This window comes from Muntiacus reevesi, chromosome 3, assembly GCF_963930625.1.
Source record: "Muntiacus reevesi chromosome 3, mMunRee1.1, whole genome shotgun sequence".
In the NCBI taxonomy this organism is placed as follows: Eukaryota; Metazoa; Chordata; class Mammalia; order Artiodactyla; family Cervidae; genus Muntiacus; species Muntiacus reevesi.
The window spans coordinates 227,306,586-227,333,351 of NC_089251.1; the positions used below are offsets into that span (position 1 = coordinate 227,306,586).

Consider the following 26,766-nt stretch of genomic DNA (forward strand, 5'->3'; position numbering starts at 1 on the left):
AATCAGTTATTTTTCACATATATAAAGCTACCCTTTCAACTGACTATAAATACCTTGAACATAAGGGCTCTCTCACACATCTATGCCTTTTGCATGACTCTAGATTCAGAGTCGCATTAAACAGATTATTTATGGATGACTCACTTCTCAAAGTTCTCATGTGTAGAATTCACTCGACAATTACAGGCACTACACTAGACAAACATGTAGAGTGGAGGTGAGTAATGACTAAGATAGACCTTGCCAGCTTTGACATAAGGTATATACCTTCAAAATACTATAGTATAGGGTCATCCATGAGTCTGAATGAATCTCTTACCTGAGAACCTGATGGAGGAAAAGTAACTCCTTCTTCTTTCATAGATTTAATAGTTGCAGATATTAGACTAAACTGAGGGTCCTTCTGAAATTCTTCTGACCATTCTACCATTAACGATTTAAGTTTTTCACATACTTTAGGATGAGCCTTTTAAAGAAAAGGCAAAGAAAAAAATGGTTAAAATAAGCACTTGAATTATTTAACAAAGAGAATTACCACCAAAATTCTCTAGTTTTATGAAGAGCCACAAAAGTCCAGTAATCCTTAGTTTAGATGAGCACTTGACAAATACCTATTTTAATATATACTTGTTTCTTGGAAAATTACTCTTTTTGAACATTAATGTTTATGTCTTATACAGTGACAATGAATCTGTCATATTCAGAGATTATTCCATGTTTTCCTAATATTCTCAATATTAAACTTTTTGTATCAACTAAACTAAAATTCTGAGATTTTTGTCACTAATAGCGTGAACATAGTGTTTCAGAGTTTCTATTACAAATAAATCAATAACAACCCATCAAGAAGACCCTCTCCACCCTGTTCTAAAATAAAGGCCCCCTCTAATGGGAATCAGGACAGAATGATGGTTAGTTTGGACGCTGGTGTCACAGAAACTTACATTTGAACTTCAGGTATGCCATGTATTAGCTGCATAATCTTAAGACAAGTTACTCTTAAGTCTCAGTTTCTCCATCTATAAAATAGGAATGACCTGGGAATCTAACTTCTAAAAGTTGTTAAGAGCATTAAACAAGATAGCATACATAAAATGCTTAAAGCAGTGGCTGCTAACCCTCAATAAAGATCAGCTATATCACTAATATATATGCTTTAGGGAGGAAAACAGTTTTTGGTGCTACAAATGCAAACAACAAATTTTAGAACAGAAAATTTGTTTTGTTTCAAATTTATCTAAAATGATTTCACTTACAACTCTACTAATGCTATATACAGTTAAAATAACACAGCATATGTATTTTTTAATGACTCAAATTTTTTTTTTTTTTAATTTACCTTATTTTTTATTACAGCACGTACTTCTGTTGCGAAATCACGGGAACATACTTCTAAATGAAATATCTTTCCACAGTTTGCCACACAAGCCCCAAGAAGCTATTAATTGAAATAAAAATCAATATACAAATGTTGAGATGTAATCTCTCTTAACTTACTGAAACAAACACATTTAAAATTTTGGCCAAATAATATGACTTTCACTTACAGTTAATGCCTGCAGAGCAACATGAGGAACTTTATGATTTACCCTTTTCATTATGGCTTTTAGGCAATCTTTTGCTCTAAAAAAATGAAGAAAGTTAAGTATTCAGAATTTCAATTCAAGCATTAAATACATAAGGTATTCTACAACCAAATAACTTTAAAAGCTATTTGGTCATATAATACCTTATATGTACACCTGCAAACTTTACTTCATTAAGGGAATAAATCTATAAAATGATCTTACACCTTTTCCTCATAGACTTGTAGACGGGAAAAAAATGCTTGCTGCAAAGGTTGTGTATCCCAAAATCAAAAAATCAAATCATTTCAAAAAGGTCAGTCAACACAAGAGAACTATATCATAAAAATTATCTTTTCATTTAAGACTGGCTTAGCTTTCAAGACAGCAAATTCTTATCTTGTGGGGAAAAAAACTAGCAAGATATATAGTCTCAAATGATTTAAGTATAACCATGCATGAATAAACTTCAAAAAGCTGTAACACTAAAACAAATGCTTTCATCAGTCTTCTAAACCTCTAATGCATAATCAGTTCAGTTTAATGGCCCCATTCCATCTTCAAAGCACTGTTATTTATATTCATTTTTTCATCATGATTTATTGCATTTATCTATTCATTACTGAAAGATCTTTTAAATATATTACATATTGTTATATTTATCTACTTCATTAATAACATGTCTAAGTCACAGGGGAACTCCCTAAATAATTATTCATTGTTCTATTCATTGTTAACATCTGTCCCTATTGAATCAAAGCATTTTATATATACATATTTTTTTTGGCTGCACTGTGAGGCTTGTGGGATCTTAGTTCCCTGACCAGGGATTGAACCTGGACCCCCAACAGTGAAAGCACAGTGTCCTAAGCACTGGATCACCAGGGAATTCCCTGTATCAAGGCTTTAATTATACATTTTAATATTTCAGGTTTTCAGTTAATTCTTTTCCATTTGTTCTTTCAGAATAAGATTAACCACATAAATTCAGCCAGCAGCATGTCTTTACTTTTACTTGCAAAAGGAAATAGTAAAAATTCCATTTCCTTCCAGAATTATACCAGGAAAAGAGATACAGATTATTAAGCTTCTAGACATTCACTGGGCATGACTGACCATCTTACCCATTAGGAGTGCTTCCAACTTTGTCACATATGTCCATGATAAGACTCCAATCTTCTGTAGTGTTGTACTCATTTGTAGCCTTTTCTATAAGAGATAAGCATACAAAAAAATTAGGATGTCTTCATAATAATAAATACCAGGAAAGACATACAAGTATCAAGAGAAAAGAAACCAGTTACACACGGGGGAACTCCTATAAGACCATCAGCTGATTTTTTGGCAGAAACTCTGCAGACCAGAAGAATATGGCATAATATTTTCAAAGTGATGAAAGGAGAAAAATTTACAAACAAGAATATGCCACCCACCTGGAAAAAAAAAAAAAAAAACACTCTACGCAGCAAAGATATCACTCAGATTTGAAGGAGATAGAGTTTCATAAACAAGCAAAAGTTAAAAGAGTTTAGCATCATTAATACGTGAACTGTGAACTTCCAGATGTTCAAGCTGGTTTTAGAAAAGGCAGAGGAACCAGAGATCAAATTGCCAACATCTGCTGGATCATCGAAAAAACAAGAGTTTTCCAGAAAAACATCTATTTCTGCTTTATTGACTATGCCAAAGCCTTTGACTGTGTGTATCACAAGAAACTGGGAAATTCTGAAAGAGATGGGAATACCAAACCACCTGACCTGCTTCTTGAGAAAACTGTATGCAGATCAGGAAGCAACAGTTAGAACTGGACAGGGAACAACAGACTGGTTCCAAATAGGAAAAGGAGTATGTCAAGGCTGTATACTGTCACCCTGCTTATTTAACTTATATGCAGAGTACATCATGAGAAATGCTGCGCTGGATGAAACACAAGCTGGAATCAAGATTGCTGGGAGAAATATCAATAACCTCAGATATGCAGATGACACCACCCTCACGGCAGAAAGCAAAGAACTAAAGAGCCTCTTGATGAAAGTGAAAGAGGAGAGTGAAAAAGTTGGCTTCAAGTTCAACATTCAGAAAACTAAGATTATGGCCTTCAGTCCCATCACTTCACGGCAAGTATATGGGGAAACAGTGGCAGACTTTATTTTTTTGGGCTCCAAAATCACTGCAGATGGTGACTGCAGCCATGAAATTAAAAGATGCTTGCTCCTTGGAAGGAAAGTTATGACCAACCTAGACAGCATATTCAAAAGCAGAGACATCACTTTGTCAACAAAGGTCCGTCTAGTCAAGGCTATGGTTTTTCCAGTAATCACGTATGGATGTGAGAGTTAGACTACAAAGAAAGCTGAGTGCCAAAGAATTGATGATTTTCAACTGTGGTGTTCAACTGTGGATGTTTAGGTCCATCCTAAAGGAGATCAGTCCTGGGTGTTCATTGGAAGGACTGATGTTGAAACTGAAACTCCAATACTTTGGCCACCTGATGCAGAGAGCTGACTCATTTGAAAAGACCCTGATGCTGGGAAAGATTGAAGGCAGAAGGGGACGACAGAGGATGAGACGATTGGATGGCATCATCGACTCAATGGACATGAGTTTGGGTAGACTCCAGGAGTTGGTAATGGACAGGGAGGCCTGGCGTGCTGCAGTCCATGGGGTTGCAAAGAGTCAGACACGACTGAGTGACTGAACTGAACTGAAACTGTCTTTAAGAGAAATGTTAAAGAGACGTCTCTAAGCAGCAAACATCAAAACTAGAAATACAAACATTATGAAACGAAAAATCTCACTGGCAAAGGCAAATGTACAGTGAAGATAGTAGATTAACTACTTACAAAGGTAGTAGGAAGGTTAAAAGACAAAGGAAGTAAATTCATCTATATCCACAAGAGTAGTTAAGGGATACAAAAACTGAAAACTTCTAAATTTAAGGATAAAAGGCAATTATTCTGACATGTGTGGTGAAATGTTAAGTCAGAGATTTTAGTAATATATTTTTGCCTATCCTAAGTTCTAGACTCAAGCACCAAGCTCTGCAGGTAGAAACTTATCTCTCAAGTCTAGCTTCTTCCCTGGTAGAAAGATGCCTCGTTCTTCTACAGGGAAAGTCAGACCAGGCTGTATTTTTCAGAGGTTGGAAATGTTTAACTATTTCTCAAACATATCTAATAATCCCAGTGAAGTCAAAAGTACAGACAGGAAAAAAAAAAAAAAAGAAGGGAAAAATCTCCTAGTTCTACGAACCTCTTGGAAAACTATGATGCATATTTACCCAGACCTTTTTCTAGCATGTATATGGGGGAAAAATATGTATAAAACTAAATAAAAGAGAGCACCCAAAAACTGATATCACTTCCCTGCCAAAGTTATGAACAAGAAACAAAACAAAAAATAAAATATCACTGTCATTCCTAATAGAAGCTTTAGGTGTGCTGGACAAACGGGCTCGCTAGCAGTGAGCCCCAGAGATGGACGTGTTAGCACAGGACAGAGCAGACCTCTCCCTGCAGGGTTGAGCCCCTGCACAATTATTCTAAGAAGAAATCAATTCATGGCTGCAAAAAGACCAGATAGCTCTTACAATGACAACAGGCACTAGGAGTGACAGTTACTCTCAAATTTACAATCAGATAAGTCATTATACCGGAGACATAAAGAGATGTGAGTTTGATCCCTACGTCAGGAAGATCAGAGGGTATGGCAACCCACACTAGTATTCTTGCCTGGAGAATCCCATGGACAGAGGAGTCTGGGAAACTATAATCCATAGGGTCCCATGACTGAAGTGACTCAGCATGCACGTGCACTCAAGTCATTGTACCAGGGATGGAGTAAACAACGAAGTGGGGGCAGAACTCCCTGCTCAGGAAGGAGACCTCAGGGGTAGAGAAAAAGTACTTTTCAACAATGTGATCATCCTAAATATATTACTTCCTAACGTGCCTTTCCACTTAACATAATCATCTCTTCATTTTCATAAATACATGTCTTTACCATATAGTAAAGGCTATGGTCTTCCCAGTAGTCATGTATGGATGTGATAGTTGGACCATAAAGAAAGTTGAGCACTGAAGAATTGATGCTTTTGAACTGTAGTGCTGGAAAAGACTCTTGAGAGTCCCCTGGACAGCAAGGAGATCAAACCAGTCATCCTAAAGGAAATCAATCCTGAAGAGTCACTGGAAGGACTGATGCTGAAACTCCAACACTCTGGCCACCAGATGCAAAGAGTCAACTCATTTGAAAAGACCCCGATGCTGGGAAAGATTGAAGGCAGAAGGAGAAGAGGGCGACAGGGGATGAGATGGTTGGATGGCATCACCGATTCAAAGGACATGAACTTGGGTAAACTCCAGGAGATGGGGAAGGACAGAGGACCTTGATGTGCTGCAGTTCAGGGGGTCACCAAGAATCAGATGCAACTTGGCAACTGAACCACCACCACCACCACCACCGTGTTTAATAGCTGCATGATGGACCACTATATACAGTGTGGCCACAGAGTGCCTATATAAGCTAGCGAGAAGTCATCAGTGAACTGTAATTTTAAATCTGTCAAGTACTCAGCCTCTCTTCTTTATTACACTTACTGGAATCATTCATATTGATGTCCCACATAGAATAAATAACAAAATAATTAAAAGAGATCAGAACTGCATGCATAGAACCTTCTGTAGATGTATCATAGCATTAACACTTAACCCTATTGTCTCTCTCTGCCGCCACTATTCTCCCTCCACCCAATCCTCAGGAATGTAGACTCCAATATGGTAGGAAGTTTTTGCTTTGTTTTGTTCACTATTATTACTTAAAATAAATAAAACAGTATCCAGTGCACACAGCAGGTACTAAGTAATTACTTGTCGAATGAATGAATGGTGCTGGTTGCTCCTTCATACCCTATAACCCTGGTAAAATGACTCTAAAGGGGGAAACAAGAGCAGAGCTTCTGAGTAAATGAACTCTAATAGCCTTTAAGAACCCCCAAGTGGCCCCAGTGAAGTCTGTGCAAGCTTCTGGACCAGTAAGAGCCTCACAGCTGAGCAATAGGAAGGGGCTCACAGAATCAAGCTTCAATAGCAACACCAAGTGGCAACAAAGGCAACAGCACCAGGGCGTTTAAAAGGGAGGTTCCGATCTCGGCTTGTTTACTAAAGAGCAATGACAATACCAATACCTCTGGGAGTCCATCTAAAAAGGCAGCCAGGGTGAATGGGGAAAGGAATGCCTCCAGAAGGAGGCAAAGGGGACTTCTAGTACAGTGATATGTATTTATGTTGAGTCTGAAGAGCAAATCACATATATTACATATGACTTGCCAGCTTCATGCTCAACTTTTCTCTCTGCCTATGACGGATGGGGTTTTGTTTTTGCTGTACAGATAGATCATTCTTTTTTTTAATGTCATTTGGCAGTGTTACAACTACCTGAGATTAAATATTCCTCCAATATATTTTTCTTTAAATATAAATATATATATTATTTATCTTTTACAGGTAAATCCTTAAGTCTTTCTGGAATTTCATCTGGCACATGGGGTGAGGTAGGGATCTAAGAATCTATCCTTTCCTCTTTGATCTGAGAAGCCAGCATCATCAATTTCCAAATTTTATCAGTATACATGTGTATCAGTACAAATACACTCACACCCACTCATGCCCCCCCTCCTCCACAACTGATTTTTAGATCATCCAATAACCTACCTATTCCTGCTAGAACTCAATTTTTTTTTTTAGAACTCAATTTTTAATGACTGTTTTTTCACTTCTGGCTATGAGATACATAATTAAATGTGAAGCCTCTTCGATAGCCCCTCAAAACCCTTCCAACAATTTAAAAAATATCTCAACAGAATTTTTTTACTTGATCTTTTATAGAAAATGGAAAAATCCTAATTTAAATACTCTATCCAGCATAGTTTACTTTCTACAAATATAGGACTCACAATTACCCTTTTTAAAAAGTGTAAAATCTAAAGACTTTATAATGGCCTGCCAAAAAGGATTTCATTTTTCAAGTGAAGGAAATAACAGTTAAATTAGGTGCTTAAAAGTATTTTAAACTCCTAGAAAAATCTTAAATATTATAATTAAGGAACCATTCTTTTATAGCATGTCACCATGCCCTATATCACATTATCCCATGTCAAATACGTAGAGCGGGGGAGAGTTAAAAGAGCCCTCCTGGGGCCTAAACGCTAAATTTCCAGGGTTTGGTGGGTGTAAGTTCATAACATTTCATCACCAGGTTATGATTGTATATAGAGAGCTTCAAATACACAGTGAAACACTTCAAAAAGATTCTAAGAATATCATAAAGAATCAGTCCATCAATACCTATAAGGAACAAAAGACTCACCCTCTACACAGCCCATTATGTTCAACACACAGCATTAAAAAGGATTCAAGTCTACCCATAAAACTTTGAAGAAAATAGGTTCCATCAGTAATTTTTTTAAAAGTTATATAAAACAAGAATGCCTCAGAGAGATCGTTAAAGCTCTTCCTACTATGTTTGAAAATAAAAATTCACGACTGGTCTGCTTTCAACCATGGCAGAATATCTGGTACCAGACTTGCTACTCTATTGAAAACAATTATGTTGTTAGTCACTCTGTGTCTGACTCTTTGCAACCCGGTAGACTATCCACCAGGCTCCTCCGTCCATGGGATTCTCCAGGCAAGAACACTGGAGTGGGTTGCCATTCCCTTCTCTAGGGGATCTTCCCGACCCAGGGATGGAACCTGGTCTCCTGCACTGCAGGTAGATTTTTTACCATCTGAGACACCATGGGGCTGAAAACAAGAATAAAACAGGCCAAAATATATGAGGCAACTGTGGTCAGGAAGTGAACAACACGCAGTGCACCTCTGAGGTTTCTGAGAGAAGGAACTATGAAGAAAGCCTCACCATGGCCCTAGTGTTCTACCTGGGAATACTTTCTTGTCCCAACACAAGTAAGTCACTCAGTCGTGTCCGACTCTTTTTGACCCCATGGAATACATGGAATTCTCTAGGCCAGAATACTGGAGTGGGAAGCATTCTCCTTCTCCAGGGGATCTTCCCAACCCAGGGATTAAACTCAAGTCTCCTGCATTGCATGCGGCTTCTTTACCAGCTGAGTCACAAGGGAAGCCCAAGAACACTGGAGCGGGTAGGCTATCCCTTCTCCAGCGGATCTTCCTGACCCAGGAATCAAACCGGGGTCTCCTGCATTGCAGGTCGATTCTTTACCAGCTGAGCTATCAGGGAAGTCCAAAACACAAGTAGAACCAGCCCAAATAAGGTACCTAGGAGACAGAGGCCAGATTTCCGAGCATACGGATTTAATGGTGGGTCCTTGTTGGTCAAGGGCTGTGCTGTACACACCCACACTCTCACACACTCTGGGTGAAGTTCTATGAGGTCTAGTACAGATCACCTGCTATGAGGCTGGAAGGCTGTGCGATGCAAGGAGTCTTTACAAGTTCCTGCCTGTTACAGACTGAGTGTCTGTGTCCCCACAAAATTCACACCTTGAAGCCCTACCCCCCAGTATTGCTGGAGCTGGAGACCAGACTCTAAAGAAGTAATTAAGGTGAAATAAGGTCATAAGGTTGAAGCCCTGACCCAAGAGGATTAGTGTCCTCAAAAGAAGAGATACCAGAGAGCTCCCTGTCTTTTCTCACATGCACAAAAATGAGGTCAGGTGAGGACACAGTGAGAAGAAAGCCATCTGCAACCCCAGGTGCGAGCCCCCATTAGACACCAACCCTGCTGGGACCTTGATTTTGGACTTCCACTCACCAGAAATGTGAGAAAACAGGTTTCTGTTGCTTAGCTACGTGGTCTCCGTTATTTGGCTATGGCAGCCCAAGCAGACTAGTACTCCACCCAACTAGAGAGGATCACATTTTAGGCTATCAGTTGAAACTCCCAAAAGGCTATCACACCTTAGGAGTAAAGGCATCCTAGAATCTAGTAATATCAAAACAGACCTACCTCACAAACAAAACTAGTTAACCAACACATGTTAACTAAATTCTTGCATACTGGAATCATGTCAAATGAAGACTACCTGTACATTAAAGCACCGTTTCAATATTCCTTCAAATGTGCACAAAACTACCAACACCTGGAATAATCTAGGACAATACACTCAGTGTGTTCTCGGAAGGCAATAGATTTGTACTGGACCAACATTGCACCCAATCACACGGACATCAACAATCACAATATGCAAACAATTAGGACTCTACTGAAGGCAATATAAAAATTCATTATAATTAGGATACTGCATGTATCTCAGGACATGACTAAAGCAATGCTTAGGACTTAATGGAAAAATTGCTTTTTATGTATTGATTTTAAAAAACAATTACTTTTATACCTTAAAATTATAGCAGAACAATGGAAAACTGAAAAAAAAAAAAAAAAAAAAAACCCAATTTGTTTTCCAAAAGCAGAAATAACTAGAAAATGGAAAGCAAATGAATAAGTAGAATTAATTTTGGTATCTAACAGGAAACCACAGCTGAGGTTTTTACTAAAGACATAAAAATGTTCTTTCTTTACACCAATTCATTACACACTAAATAACTATTTGAAAATACACGAGAGTCAATTTTTTATAGCTTGCATATCTTACATATTTACACTATTAAAATAAAATACACTTGCTACTAAATTAGTAGACCACACAATTTTAGTTTAAATTTAGATTAAAATATTTAAATGCCAAATACTTCACACTGATAATGTGATAAATATTTCACCTGCTTCTCTGACTCCAATGACAACCACCATAAACTTAGCATTTTGGAGTGCTTGGGTTTAACATACATTTTCTCTTTTAATTCTCCTCATTAAATGTTTTGATTTGTTTGGGAAAAATTTTTGTTGATAAAGTTTACTATGGGGAAAGCTATAATAGAAATTCTACTTTAATACACTACTTATCTCCTAAAATAAACCTACTTACAGCTCTGAATAATGAATGATAGGTAATAATTTAATTAAAAAGCAACCACAAGTGATAGTTTCAAAGTATTTTACATTATGCTCAACTATTTACATTGAACCCAAAGAAGATTTCCCATTTAAAACATAAGGAAACTGGGATACAGAAAAGTAACTAGCAAAGATCATATAGCTAGTAAATAGTAAAAGTGGATTCCTATCGAGGCAATGTGGCTCAGGGTATGTTTTCTATTAAACTGCCTCTTGGGAGCAATTTTTATTCAAAATTGCTAAATTAACTCTTTTAACAAGTAAGGTGCCAGTTTCTCTATGTAGGAACATTTTAAACACACTGAGTAAGAAAAATGCTAGATCAACTCTGGTTTATAAGGAAAGGATCAGATAGAGTGTCATGCTTAACTCCATTTACTACATCATCTAGTAAAACAAAATAAACATTTGAGATTCTTGCTCTGGTGGAATATAGAAGAGTGACTGCTACTCTTTATTCATTTCACGTGTCAATGCTAACATTTTTGGGGATACTAGGAAAAGTTTAGAGAGTTGGGCAGACAGGAATAAAGAAGAAAAAAAAAATTAAAAATCATTTACTGCCTTCTAATCTTCCAATGAACACTCAGGATTGATCTCCTTTAGATGGACTGGTTGGATCTCCAAGGGACTCTCAAGAGTCTTCTCCAACACCACAGTTCAAAAGCATCAATTCTGCACTCAGCTTTCTTTATAGTCCAACTCTCACATCCATACATGACTACTGGAAAAACCATAGCCTTGAATAGACAGATCTTTGTTGACAAAGTAATGTCTCTGCTTTTTAATACGCTGTCTAGGTTGGTCATAACTTTCCTTCCAAGGATTAAGTGTCTTTTAATTTCAAGGCTGTAGTCACCATCTGCAGTGATTTTGGAGCCCAGAAAAATAAAGTCAAGCCACTGTTTCCGCTGTTTCTCCATCTATTTGCCATGAAGTGATAGGACCGAATGCCATGGTCTTATCTGAATGTTGAGTTTTAAGCCAACACTTTCACTCTCCTCTTTCACTTTCATCAAGAGGCTCTTTAGTTCCTCTTCACTTTCTGCCATAAGGGTGGTGTCATCTGCATATCTGAGGTTATTGATATTTCTCCCAGCAATCCTGATTCCAGCTTGTGCTTCTTCCAGCCCAGCGTTTCTCATGATGTACTCTGCATATAAGTTAAATAAGCAGGGTGACAATATACAGCCTTGACGTACTCCTTTTCCTATTTGGAACCAGTCTGTTGTTCCCTGTCCAGTTTTCTAACTGTTGCTTCCTGACCTGCATACAGTTTTCTCAAGAGGCAGGTCAGGTGGTCTGGTATTCCCATCTCTTTCAGAATTTTCCACAGTTTATTGTGATCCACACAGTCAAAGGCTTTGGCATAGTCAATAAAGCAAAAATAGATATTCTTCTGGAATTCTCTTGCTTTTTCAATGATCCAATGGATGTTGGCAATTTAGTCTCTGGTTCCTTTATCTTTTATAAAACCAGCTTGAACATCTGGAAGTTCATGGATCATGTATTGCTGAAGCCTGGCTTGGAGAATTTTGAACATTACTTTACTAGCGTGTGAGATGAGTGCTAACTGTGCGGTAGTTTGAGCATTCTCTGGCATTGCTTTTCTTTGGGATTGGAATGAAAACTGACCTTTTCCAGTCCTGTGGCCACTGCTGAGTTTTCCAAATTTGCTGGCATATTGAGGGCAGCACTTTCACAGCATCATCTTTTAGGATTTGAAATAGCTCAACTGGAATCCCATCACCTCCACTAGCTTTGTTCACATTCCAGGATGCCTGGCTCTAGGTGAGTGATCACACCGTCGTGATTATCTGGGTCATGAAGATCTCTTTTGTACAGTTCTTCTGTGTATTCTTGCCACCTCTTCTTAATATCTTCTGCTTCTGTTAGGTCCCTACCATTTCTGTCCTTTATTGTGCCCATCTTGGCATGAAATGTTCCCTTGGTATCTAATTATCTTGAAGAGATCTCTGCCTCTGCCGCTGTTGCTAAATTGCTTCAGTCGTGTCCGACTCTGTGTGACCCCATGGATGGCAGCCCACCAGGCTCCTCTGTCCCTGGGATTTTCCAGGCAAAAATACTGGAATGGGTTGCCATTTCCTTCTCCAATGCATGAAAGTGAAAAGTGAAAGTAAAGTCACTCAGTCATGTCCGACTCTTAGCGACCCCATGGACTGTAGCCTACCAGGCTCCTCCGTCCATGGGATTCTCCAGGCAAGAATACTGGAGTGGGTTGCCATTTCCTTTTCCAGAAGAAATCTCTAGTCTTGCCCATTCTATTGTTTTCCTCTATTTCTTTGTACTGATCACCAAGGAAGTCTTTCTTATCACTCATGGCTAGTCTTTGGAACTGCATTCAAATGGGTATATCTTTCCTTCTCTCCTTTGCTTTTCGCTTCTCTTCTTTTCACAGCTATCTGTAAGGCCTCCTCAGACACCCATTTTGCTTTTTTGCATTTCTTTCTATTGGGGATGGTCTTGATCCCTGTCTCCTACACAATATCACAAACCTCCGTTCATAGTTCATCAGGCACTCTATCAGATCTAGTCCCTCAAATCTATTTGTCACTTCTACTATATAATCATAAGGGATTTGATTAAGGTCATACCTGAATGGTCTAGTAGTTTTCCTCACTTTCTTCAATTTAAGTCTGAATTTGGCAATATGGAGTTCATGGTCTGCTCCAAGTCTTGTTTTTGCTGACTGTATAGAGCTTCTCCATTTTTGGTTGCAAAGAATATAATCAGTCTAATTTCGGTGTTGACCATCTGGTAATGTCCATATGTAGTGTCTCCTCTTGTGTTGTTGGAATAGGGTGTTTTCTATGACCAGTGCATTCTCTTGGCAAAACTCTATTAGCCTTTGCCCTGTTTCATTCTGTACTCCAAGGCCAAAATTTCCTATTACTCCAGGTGTTTCTTGACTTCCTATTTTTGCATTCCAGTCCCCTATAATGAAAAGGACATCTTTTTGGGGTGTTAGTTCTAAAAGGTCTTGTAAGTCTTCATAGAATTGTTCAACTTCAGCTTCTTCAGCGTTACTGGTCAGGGCACAGACTTGGATTACCATGATACTGAATAGTTTGCCTTGGAAACAAACAGAGATCATCCTGTCATTTTCGAGCTTGCATCCAAGTACTGCATTTCAGACTCTTCTGTTGATTATGATGGCTACTCCATTTCTTCTAAGGGATTCCTGCCCACAGCAGTAGATACAATGGTCATCTGAGTTAAATTCACCCATTCCAGTCCATTTTAGTTCGCTGATTCCTAGAATGTTAATGTTCACTCTTGCCATCTCCTGTTTGACCACTTCCAGTTTGCCTTGATTCATGAGCCTAACATTCCAGGTTCCCATGCAATATCGCTCTTTACAGCATCAGACCTTGCTTCTATCACCAGTCACATCCACAACTGGGTGTTGTTTTTGCTTTGGCTCCGCCCCTTCATTCTTTCTGGAGTAATATCTCCACTGATCTCTAGTGGCATATTGGGCACCTACCCACCTGGGGAGTTCATCTTTCAGTGTCCTATCTTTTTGCCTTTTCATACTGTTCATGGGGTTCTCAAGGCAAGAATACTGAAGTGGTTTGCCATTCCCTTCTCCAGTGGACCACATTTTGTCATACCCCTCTCTCAACTCCACAGAACAGTTACGCTCATTTCTACAAACATTCGGACATTAGGAAACAGGGCATAAGTATAAATGTAGTAAGTATAATTTCCATTTTAACTGCCTTACCTGAAAGCTTCATGTGGAAGACTTCCTAATAGATGGGGAAAAGGAAAAATGAATCTCCAAAAGTAGCCACTAACTTGCCAAAACACGACCGATGGAGAATCAAAAGCAGTTAGGTTGGGCCAATGATGATTACTTGTCTTCTGCAGAATGAGGAAATCACTGAGCACACGTGGAACACACACATCACCCATTAAACACTGAAGACTCACCTTCTCTCTTCCCAGCTCTGAAACTTACACATGAGCTTAAGGCTGCTGGGTAGTCCCCCTCAGCTCTGACTGAAATCTGAAACCATGTTCTCATCTGTACAATGGAAATTAAAATGGCTGCCATGCTTGAAAGAGTAGTTGTGAAAATTAAGTGAAAAGAAAAATGGATGAAAAACTTAAATAGGTATTTCCAAAAAGAGGATACTAACTTAGTGACTACATTAAAGATCAAGCACATAAATACATATTAAAGCCACAATGAGATGCCATTAGAATGGCTAAAATTCTCAAAACTACCTCACTATGTACCGGCATAATTTTAACATGAAAATGAAGTAATATGAGCCAAAACTAAGTAGGTGGCAGCTTCAAAATGTCAATAGTTTTCAGGGGGCAAAGTCTTGATATCTGTCACATTGACCTTCTTAGGTCCAATCCCTATACTAAATACAAACAGTCACTAAAAAGTAAAGTTACAGACAAATAAGGCAATAATGTTAAAAAAAAAAAATTCTTTCCTCTCAACCCTCTATGTTAAGTTGTAGTATGTTGTATATTTACCTGTAGAAAAATCCCCCTCTTGCCCTCTTACTTAACTTTAAAATTGACTCTTGAATAACATGGGTTTGAACTGCACAGATCCATGTAACATGCAAATTTTTTTCTAATAACTATAAAAAAATTTTTAGAGGTTTATAACAATGTGAAAAAGCTTGGAGACAAATCGGGCAGCCTAGAAATATTTTTAAAGATTAAGAAAAAGGCATGTCATGAATGTGTAAGAGATATGTAGATATAGGTATAACATCCAAAACATATTAATAGACTGTTATCGGTAAGGCTTCCTATCAACAGTAGGTTATTAGTAGTTAAGTTTTGGGGGAAGTCAAAAGTTAATACATAGAGTTTTAACTGTGCAGGGGGGTTGACAACCCTAACCCCCTGAGTCATTCAAGGGTCAACTATAAATCTAAATAAGCTTAGAACTAAATTTTAATATCAGGAAACAAAAATTTTATTATTAGCCATCAATATCATCAGTTCATATAAATCAAGAATAAACTACAATGTCTTCTCAAATCCTAAAAGAACATAAATTTCCTTTTATGATTTTACTAATCTAATAATAAACCCATATAAAAAAAAAAAGGCCCAAAACAGATATGACTAGCAAAATGAAGGAAAACAAGACACAGGCCTGACCCTACCACACCTATAAAAGCCACTGACATAGGAACAGAATGTGGTATTGGTACAGGATAAAGAGAACAGTGAACAGAAAGCAGACACCGGCCTCATGCAGGGGAAGGGATTTACTATGTAGGAGAAAGTGCTCCAAACCAGTAGGGGAAGGATAGACAGTTCAACAATGGTGATTAAACAATTGATTACTATCTATTGTGAATTGACTGTCCCATCAGATCCCTCCTTAGAGCTTACATAAAGATCAAGTCCAGATGGATTAAAGACCTAACTACAAAAATCAAAATTCCAATAAAATTTTCACAAGAAAACATGACAACATTCTTATAGACTCAGAGAAGAGAGAAAGCTTTTCTAGAACAAGAAAAATAAAAGCAAGGGAGAAAGACAGTATTACTAAATAAAAACTTCTTTTTTTTTTTTAACAGTAAAAGGTATTAGAAACAAAAAGAAGCAACAGACTGGGATATATATTTGCAATTCACATAAACAATGAAAGATTAGTAGAGGATGCATGTGGAATGCTAAAACTCAGTAAGAAAATAATCCAACAGAATAAGTATGTGAAAGTAATGAGCAGATGTGTATGTGAGCTAAGTCACTTCAGTCGTGTCCAATTCTTTGAGATCCTATGGACGGCAGCCTGCAAGCCTTTTCTGTCCATGCAATTCTCCAGACAAGAGTATAGAATAGGTTGCCATGCCCTCCTCCGGGGATTTTCCCCACCCAGGGATCGAACCCCTATCTTCTGTGGCTCCTGCATTGGTGGATTCTTTACTGCTGAGCCACCAGGGAAGCCAAATTTTTACAAACAGAAAAGCGACTGACCAAAAAACATGAAAAGATGTTCAACTGCAATGAAACTGAAATGAATTGAAAACAATGCCCTATTTCACACCCATCAAATTGGCATAAATTTTAAAATGTGACAATACCCAGTGTTATCGAGAATATGGAACAGGGCCTTGACTTCCACTGATGGTGGGAGTAAAATGTTCCACAAAACACATGAAAGAACAATTCAGTATTATTTAAGATTTTGCAACATTGTACTATATACATTTTTAATAAAGAATTCCTCTTCAAGATACAATCCCTGTAGAATCTCTCACTCCTATGAAAACATGGATAAGAATTCTCACTGCAGTGCTGTCTGTAACAGCAAAAAAACTTCATGTTCATTAATAGGAATAATGAGTTAAAAAATGTAGAATATTGCCTAGCTTTTAAAATTAATGAACTAGTGCTACAAATATCAATATGAATAACTCTCCCAAAAAGTGCTAAATGACAAATTGCAAATGACTACAAAGAGTATTATTTTTATGAAGTTTAAAAACATGTAAAACAATACATATATTTACATGTTTAGTATACATTATAACATAGTTTTTTAAAATCTTTTTAGAGAATGTTTACTGTAAGAAGAGAGGAAAAAGAATAGTGTCAAGTAGCTACTAAATATAGGTAATAATTCCCATTGTATCTTGAATATTTTCCTAAGAAAACAAGAATAAAATGTGACAAATATTAGGGTTTGACAGAGGTGATGGAAAGGAATAGAAGTTAACATTATATTCTGTGCTTTATGCTAAAAATGTTTCATTGTTTAAAAAACTACAAAATATATCAATTATAATTTGTAACTATTTTAATTAGGACTAGGTATTAGGATTTTGGAGAAGGAAATGGCAACCCACTCCAATACTCTTGCCTGGAAAATCTCATGGACAGAGGAGCCTGGTAGGCTACAGCCCGTGTGGTCACAAAGAGTCGGACACGACTGAGCGACTTTACTTACTTACGTATCAGCATGATTGGTACCATGTGAGCAAAAGAAAGTATAGGGAAAAAAAACTGATGGTTATGGCTACCATGCTGACCTATAATCAAAAAATTTTTTTTATTTTTACTTTTTACAAAGATTATAACCACTCCATGTGTTCAAGAACTGCCTTAACTACATAAATGTAATCAATTTAAACATATAAAGTAAATTTGTATTATCAGAGAGCTACCAATATCTATTTTTATATTAGGGTTTCCTGTAAAATTTCATTGGAGAAAAAGATTCCATGCAGAAAATCCTAAGCCACCTCACTGTCAAGTTATTTTGAACACAACACAAGCCAAAGACACAGCAATGTATACATTCAAATTTTACTTGAAAAAGTCTCCTTTTAAGATACAGTTCAGACATACTGTGTCTGAAGAGTTTTTATAGAGGCAGAGTTTAAGCTCAGCTTTGCGGAACACAATTAACTATATCTCTTAAGGAAGGAGACACCAAGAGTTGTTGAAAAAGAGCAAAAATCTATCAGTGAACAGTAAATGGTATAGAGGTAGAGACTGGCAAGAAAGACTGCCTGACTTGAGTAATGAGAAAAAAAAAGATATACAAATAAGAACTGGAGTTAGGGAGCAGAACAGTCATGACTCAGGAACCAATGCCATGAGACTGGAAAAAACTGATAGAGAACATAAGGAAATGACATCAGTCCTTTTAACACTATCACTAAATCTTGCTGTTGTTGACTGTGTCCCTCATGTTTTACTTTCTCCTTGGAATCCCATAAAAAGGTTGTCCTAACCAGGCTCCACCTCAGGAAACCTACACTCCCCCTTCAAGAGAAGACTCAGGGCTGGGGTGAGCGGAGGATACGTGTGGATATTTTCTCTTTTTTTCTCAGCACAGCTTCAGAGGAATTATATTCAACAAAACAAACAATAAATCCAGATTAGAAGAATTCCAATAAATATTTAAAGAGCTCTAATGCTACCATACCTAGCATATCCTTCAGGATTTATAGGTTCTGACTTCAAGATAAAAACGGGAACTTGCCAGAGCTTTTTACCTCCTAGACTTTGACCTGCTTCCATCTGACAAGTCAAAGACCATCAACTCATGATTGCCTTCTTAGACTTCTTGACTAGCTACAGCCTTTTGCCTCAAGCAAAGGATTTCTTCTCCACATGAATGATATCAAAAAGACTGTGCACCCTCTGATGAGACTGCACCAGCCAAAGGAACGTAGTTTCAACTTTCAGGTAATTATACAATGACCACATCATACACAGGGTAAGAGGTGGTTACTCCCTGCAGGTTTAAATTTGGTCAGGAAAGTAGTGAGAGAGAGAAGCCAGTGTCAACACCTGTACAGATACAGTGTATGCCTGGAGGTCCTCGTCTTCTTTTCAGGGAAAATGACTGTTGTAAATAGAGGGAAAATATAAAGCATTGCCTGTATTTCTAGAACTGTATTTTTCACATTATATTACAATTTTTAAAAATTTTTATTTCTTTTTCGCTGCTCTGGGTCTCCCGTTGCTGTTTGTGGGCTTTCTCTAGAGGTGGAGAGTGGGAGCTACGCTTCCTTGTGGTGCATGGGCTTGTCATTTGTGGTGGCTTCTCTTGTTGCAGAAGTTGCAGCTAGCGGGCTCTAGAGCACAAGCTCACTAGTTGTGGCCCACAGGATGAGCTGCTCCATCACACGTGGAACCTTCCTGGACCAGAGGTCAAACCTGTGTCTCCTGCATTTGCAGGCAGATTCTTATCCACCAGGGAAGTCCCTACAATTATCTTTTTATATGTGTATGAATCCACCATTAGAGAGTTGCTTGAGGGAACACAAGTCTGTTTATTAAATTTGTGTCCCCAGAATTTAACACAATTTCTGATGCACAGTAATCACTCAATGTCTATATGTTAAATGAAAGGTAAACAAAGCAATGACAAAAAAGAAACAATGGTAATAAAAATCTGACTGAATCAAAGAGAGCAGGTGAAAAGGACAATGATATTGCAAAGGAACATTCCTGTGGACATCTCAAGTTAAATAATGACTTGCTTGTTGTATTACTTTAAATTCAAATTAAAGAAGGCTTTAAGCTTTCAAAAAGCAATGTATAAGTTTCCTTCTATGAGATATAAAGTCAATTTGAAATCCTAAATCATACCATTTTCTTTATTAATTCCAACCACTTGCCTAAAAGAAGTTTACAATCAAGCTTTCTATTTTATTTTTAAATTGTCTTTTGGATACTGACTTCCAGTCAGTCATACTTAAGTCAACAAATAAGTACCTGAAGCTTTGGCTGATGGCACTGCCCATTAAATAATCTATACATGGTTTTGTTCTGTTTTGTTTGTCTGAAGAGCAGTGCTTCTTTTACTAGAGCAGTACTAAACTGTGATCTACTAAACCCTGTTGGAACCTCAGGAGCCACTGAGGAGGAGGTTTAAAAAAGCACCTAGGCTTACTTTCACTAGAGAAGTTTTCAATCAGAAAACAATATGCTTCCAGGAAAAATCTCCCTTGAAGAGTTCCACAGTTTTTAAATTTGAAAATCATTTGTCTTATTCTAGTTTGCTTTTTCCTTTTTTTAAACTGTGACAAAACAAAAGTCTTCACAACAACAATAAAAAGTGCAGGTTTCAAAGCAAAGAATAAGACATCATTAGGTGTTCCAAAGGCAGAGGCTGTGAGCCTCAATGTGATGCTTCCGAGATTTATACCAGTCACCAATGTTAAACTACCAAGAAAAAAGCTGAATGAAATTATGGAAATACATATTTGAAAACTAAAAGGGTCAAAGTAAAGAAAATTTTCTAGCTCTCTGGAAATAGAAAATACTTATTAGACTTTTGAACAGGCACTTTTGGAATCACAAAACCAAAATAGGGCACTTTCTAGACTTTTCCCATAATCAGAAAATTGTAACTATGAAACAGGTGCAATATCCTGTGATGTGCAGTATTCAGTATGACTGGCAATTTTCAGCCATGCGTTTCATTACACTAAATCCTAAAACTCTACCTACAGCTAACTGCTGCTACAAAAATATCAATATTTACTTTGCTCAGCTTCAGTTACTGCTTTTCTAATGCCACAAGAAAGTTCTCCTACCAAGCCCATCTTTTTCTCACTCCATAACCACTGAAAACCACTCAACCAGTAAAACATCAAGTGTTCTGCATACTTCCGAAATCTTGGCGGTTTCTTTTTCATAACCTAGTATCTCGCTCCATAATCACTTAAGACCCCTCAACAAGTAAAACATCAGGTGTTTTGGACTGTTTTGAAATCTTGGGGTTTTCCTTTTCACAACGTAAGACAGAACACCTTATAGCGCTTGCGCCATCCATGGGTAGAGTAACACTTCCAACTACCGTAAATAGTTGCTATCACGGCTCGGACGCATCTGGATATAAGCGAGGTAAAACAGGTTCCCTCTACTGAACGCGAACAAGTTTAAGTCTCTAAGTGCTGAGTGCCCTACACAACAGCGTCTGCTGCACCATTTCCTAAGCACGGGGCAGAGAACTGGAGGGCCGGGGGACCCAAGACTTAACCAGCTCTAGTGGGACCTGAAAGTTTGTGTCATCAACTCCGCAATTGCTCAATTAGTGAAGTCTCCAGAGAGCCCCAGGCTCCTCCTATTCCTGAGTCTGCCGAGGGGAATGGTCCTTTTTCGAGGTCCCCAACCTCAGGTGGGCTGGAGGCACGCCCCAGGCCGCTGGGGACGCGTCGAGGTTGCCCACCCTCTCAAAAAAATCCTGGCTGCCTCTGAGCGACGGCGCCGCCCCCTTTGCTAGGCTTTCCAGTTCCCAGAGTCGCCACCGCCCACTTTCTAGCACAAGAAACAGCGGCCCTGGGCCGGGCCCAGCACTTACCCACATCTTGCTCGAAGGGGTTGGCGGTGAACAGAGGCATCTCGCCGGCGCCCGAGCCCTCGTCGCTGCGATCGCGCAGAGGCTCGGCGGCTGCTCGGGGCTGGAAGACCCGCGGCTGCGGCTTCCTAGACGTCTGGCTCGGCCCCGACCACGTCCCGGCACTTCCGCCACCTCACCTGCCCGGCTCCCGCCTGATGGGCCAGCTCCCGGTCCGCGCTCCGCCCTCAACGCCCTTTCTGGGGAGAGGTCCCGTCAGCCGCGCGCATCTTCTCAACGCCCCTGTGTCCGCCGCCCGCAGGGAGGAGGCAGCAGGCCTGGTCCGAAGTTCCAATAGGGGTCAGGCGGTCGCCGCGGCCACCTGCCCATGGCTAGGACCCGAAGCCACGGAGCCGGGGACCTTCGGGGCCGGAAGTCGTCGCGCCTGGGACTGGTCGAAGCCAGAGGCCCGGAAGTTGCACCGCCCGCGGCAGCTTTTCTTGGGGGTACGGTCGTCCGGAGTTCTCCGCCTAGGGCTGCGGGTTCAGACGACCAAGCTCTCTCCAAATTGGTTCCTTTCTAAGCTGTGATGCCACACGGCCTTGGGGCCGCGGCTGCGTTCGCCTCACAGTCCCGTTGCCTTGGAAACGGAAGGAGCCTTGGTAGCCTGAGAGTCGGGGAAGGGTTTGGCTCCGCCCACGGCGCTTGCAGGGTGGCACTCTCCTCCGCAGCCTAAACTCCGCGGGAATAACCACCCTAGAAGCAGAGGCCGAAGTAACAATGGCTCTGTGCCGACTCCTCTCTTTTCGCTTTCCATCGTGATCTCGCTATATAGAATACTGCTGGACTCAGTTCAGTCACTCAGTCATGTCCGACTCTGCTACCCCCTGAACTGCAGCACGCCAGGCTTCCCTGTCCATCACCAACTCCCGGAGTTTACTCAAACTCATGTCCATGGAGTCGGTGATGCCATCCAATCATCTCTTGCTCTATCGTCCCTTTCTCCTGCCTTCAATCTTTCCCAGCATCAAGGTCTTTTCCAGTGAGTCAGTTCTTCTCATCAGGTGGTCAAAGTATTGGAGTTTCAACTTCAGCATCAGTCCTTCCAGTGAATATTCAGGACTGATTTCCTTTAGGATGGACCGGTTGGAACTCCTTGGAGTTCTAGGGACTCTCAAGCGTCTTCTCCAACACCACAGTTCAAAATAATATATATCATAATATATTAGGGCCAATAAATTCTTAATATATTAAAAAAAAAACTCCTAGTATGTCTTGGGACTTCCCCGGTGGCTCAGTGGTTAAGAACCCGCCTGGAATACGGGAGAAACGTGGGTTCCATCCCTGGGTTGGGAAAATCCTCTGGAGAAGAAAATGGCAATTCGCTTCAGTATTCTGGGAGATATCATGAACAGAGGAGCCTAACAAGATATAGTCCATGGGGCCTCAGAGTTGGAAAGGACTGAGAAACTAAACAATATAAACAACAGTATATTATTTATTTGCTATGTTTTCTCTCTCTTTAGAATATAAACTCCTTGATTATTTTTGTTCCCCAGCTGTATCCCCAGCATTTAAAACAGTGTCCAGCACCTAATAAATACCTTTCAAATGCAACTAGACAGTACTTGACAACGACCAGTAAAGCCATTAGTTGAAGTGTGGACCCTAGTAGAGCTTCCAACTTATCAATGATTATTTTTTTAATCCTAAAAATAACTTTAACATTTTAACAGTGGGCCAAACAAAACCATTTTACAACCTCTGGTGTAAAGAGGTTCTCTCATCTGTTTCAAGTCTTTACACCAGAGGTTGTAAAATGGTTTTGTTTGGCCCACTGTTAGATGAGAGAACCTTTATACATGGCATAGTTCAGAAAAGTGGTTGCATTTTGTATCATAAAGATGGGTTAACAAATAAGGAGAAAACATTTGCAGGTGAAGAGAAGTGGATTAAAAAAAAAAAATTGAACCTAGGATGTTCAAAATATATCTGGAGATTTTCTAGGTGGATTTTCTGGGATTAAGACAGTGTTGGAATGGAAAATGAGGCTAGATAGACATAAGAGGAAACAGATAGGAAAGAGCCTTAAGGAATAAGTTAAGAATTTTTAATTTTATCACTCAAGGCACTAGATAATCGATCTTTTAAAGATTTTGAACAGCAGAGGAGTACACAACAAGTTTCCAGATACTAATCTGACAGGAGTGTGCATGATATACATTAAGAAGCAGGCCAGACAGTCAGTTTAGGAGGTTACTGAGGCACTTGAAGAGGAGATGTAGAGATTGTATTGAGGTAAGACCAAAGGGCTGAGACTTAGCCTTTGGAAAGTATTCACATTTTAAAGAGATCCCTTAACTCTTCCACATTTTAATAGCAAACATGCTCAAGAGTCTCTAGGTATTTACTGTTCTGTGCCAAGTAACTCCAGTGTCTTGGTGAATTTAGTTAAAAAAATCTCTAATAGTCATTAAGATCCATACCCTGTTTTAAAAACAGGGAGATACAAAGATAGCTCATTGTTACTTCACCTAATGGAGTTATTGAAGAATTAAAAGATATGCCAATGGCAGTCCACAAGTTCAGGTGTGCAAAATTTCTGTAGTACAACCTCTTTGAGCCCTAGTCTCCCTGATAACAAAATAATCTCATCAATTTCAGTTGAATTCAGTCTAGGGTTTTCTGTTAACTGTTGCTGTTATTTTAGGTTACACTCTACCAATCTATATTCTTAATTCACACCACTTTCTCTGAATGTATACCAGAATCTATCCCCAGGTACGTTCTTCCAGCTCTGCCAGTACGAATTTGGTGGATAACTCTTGTTCTATAAAAGGGTCAGTGCTTCCCCAGCCAGGCCATGATGAAACTTGACACTGGTTATTGGTCTAGCAACACTAAAGGGGGTTGTGGGAAATCTTTTTTTTTTTTTTTCTCCTTTGCAAAAGATGAAGGAACGTGACCTCTTTTCAATACTTCAGAAAATAAGGATTGAGGTAAGCAAAGAAAGCAATGATTTGGTTGGTTTTGGATCAAAAGGGAAATCTTGAGAAGGGAAAGTCACATCTTGGAAGGAATCTTCCTCAGATGGAGCTTCTCCTTCGTCTTCAGACTACGGGAGCCACTGTACTCTAGAAGGGTCAAGCACACCACTTCTGTGGGTCCAGGAAACTGAGGTAATCTTATCAGCTTGGAGTTTACAGAGTATCCGTCCAGATATCCCCATCACCCTATATCTCAGGGTCTCATCCTTTCCCCTGCAGGGCCCTGACTTTAGTCTACACTCTGCTATGGGTCATGAATTCAACCTTCTTTTTTCTGCTACTCTCACAATTGGGCCTCCGTGGTGGCTTGGGTAGTAAAGAATCCGCCTGCAATGTGGAAGACCTGGGTTTGATCCCTGGGTTGGGAAGATCCGCTGATGGAGGGCATGGCTTTCCATTCCAGTATTCTTGCCTGGAGCATCCCCATGGACAGAGAAACCTGGCAGGCTACAGTCCATGGTGTCGCAAAGAGTTGGACACAACTGAGCAACTAAACACAGTCTCACAATTGCATCCCAGGTGGCTCAGTGGTAAAGATCCTGCCTGCCAATGCAGGAGATGCAGGTTCAATCCGTGGGTTTGAGTATTTTTTAAATAAAGTTTTTATTTCCAAATAATTTTAGATTTACAAGAAAGTTACCAAGATAGTACAGAGAGGTTTCATTTATTCCTCACTCCTTTCTCCTGTGGTTAACATCTGACATTTCCATAGTAAATTCATCAAAACTAAGAAACAAACATCAGTTCATTGCTATTAACTGAACCCCAGATTCATTGGGGTTTATTTTACTTGGAAAATAAACGTTATTTTACCAATGTTTACATTAATGGCCTCTTTTTTCCCCCCCAGAATCCAATTCTGGTGTGCCAGATGTCCCCAACATCACCACCAGGTTTAATGATTCACTGGAAGTCAGGATTCAACATATAGTCACCTTCATGAATGTATTTTTTAACAACTAGAGGATATAAAACAGAATAAGCAAAGGGTATTACTTTGCCAACAAAGGTCTGTCTAGTCAAGGCTATGGTTTTTCCAGTGGTCATGTATGGATGTGAGAGTTGGACTGTGAAGAAAGCTGAGCGCCAAAAAATTGATGCTTTTGAACGATGGTGTTGGAGAAGACTCTTGAGAGTCCCTTGAACTGCAAGGAGATCCAACCAGTCTATCCTAGGGGAGATCAGTCCTGGGTGTTCATTGGAAGGACTGATGCTGAAACTGAAACCCCAATACTTTGGCCACCTAATGTGAAGAGTTGACTCATTGGAAAAGACCCTGATGCTGGGAGGGATTGGGGGCAGGAGGAGAAGGGGACCACAGAGAATGAGATGGTTGAATGGCATCACTGACTCAATGGACATGAGTTTGAGTAAACTCCAGGAGTTGGTGATGGACAGGGAGGCCTGGCGTGCTGCGATTCATGGGGTCGCAAAGAGTCGGACACGACTGAGCGACTGAACTGAACTGAACTGAAAGGTACATAGGGTAAAGTCTGGAATATGGGCTTCCAAGAGTCCTCTCTCAGAGGCGGCACACAGGACTTGCCTAAATCAACCCAAAACGTGTGAAATGTTATCTGCCAGGTAAGCTCATTGCAAATTCAATGCCCAGTGTTTGTTATTGGGGGCTAGTCACACAGTCACCTACCTAACACCCGCCCATATTTCCAGACTCTCAGAAGGAAAGCAGATGTTCAGCATAAACCATGTTGTTTGTACAAACACTTCAGGCATCAGGAGCCATCCTTATCAGGGATTTTTTGGAAACTTTCCCCAAATCTAAGTTCCCAAATGCCAATCAAGGGTCAGCCTTACAAGCAGACTTTTCCCTTTTTTTAAATTTATTTTTTATTGAACTATAGTTGAATTACAATGTCATGTTGATTACTGCTGTACAGAAAAGGGACTCAGTTTTATACACACACACACACACACACATACACACATTCTTTTTCATAGTCTTTTTCTTTATGGTTTATCACAGGATATTGAATATAGTTCCCTGGCTATACAGTAGACCTTGCTATTTATCCGTTCTATATATACCAGTTTGTGTCTGCTAACCCCAAACTCTCATTTCAACCTTCTTCTATAAGGAAAATTCGTCTCTTCTCTCATATTTACCTATTTATTAATTGTTTCTATCAATATGAACTCATGTATATTTATCTTATACTTTGCATTATAATTCAGTAATACATTTTCTTGCTGTTGTGTTTGTTTTTGCTTAAAGTGTTCCAGCTTTGGTCATTGGGAGCTCTTTCAGTTGACTTTTATGTCCCTGTGATGTGTCACTATCTCTTTTTTTTGAGCATTTATTTACTTTTTGGTGCTACAAGATGCTCTT

At 39.3% G+C, this 26,766-nt stretch overlaps 1 protein-coding gene across 2 annotated transcripts in view; it reads right to left on the minus strand.

Annotated features, from left to right (window-relative positions):
* STAM2 (signal transducing adaptor molecule 2) overlaps positions 1-21,619 on the minus strand; it is a 45,463-nt gene extending 23,844 nt beyond the window's left edge. The window contains exons 1-5 of one of the 2 annotated variants that reach the window (XM_065931546.1): positions 21,397-21,619; positions 2,690-2,774; positions 1,548-1,623; positions 1,340-1,438; positions 320-466 (exon numbers count right to left, since the gene is read on the minus strand). In XM_065931546.1, coding sequence (XP_065787618.1) covers positions 320-466; positions 1,340-1,438; positions 1,548-1,623; positions 2,690-2,774; positions 21,397-21,436 — 447 coding nt within the window. In that variant the 5' untranslated portion in view covers positions 21,437-21,619. The remainder of the gene's footprint in view (positions 1-319; positions 467-1,339; positions 1,439-1,547; positions 1,624-2,689; positions 2,775-21,396) is intronic. The other variant, XM_065931545.1, reaches the window with a different exon arrangement.
* Between the last annotated feature and the right edge of the window lie 5,147 nt (positions 21,620-26,766).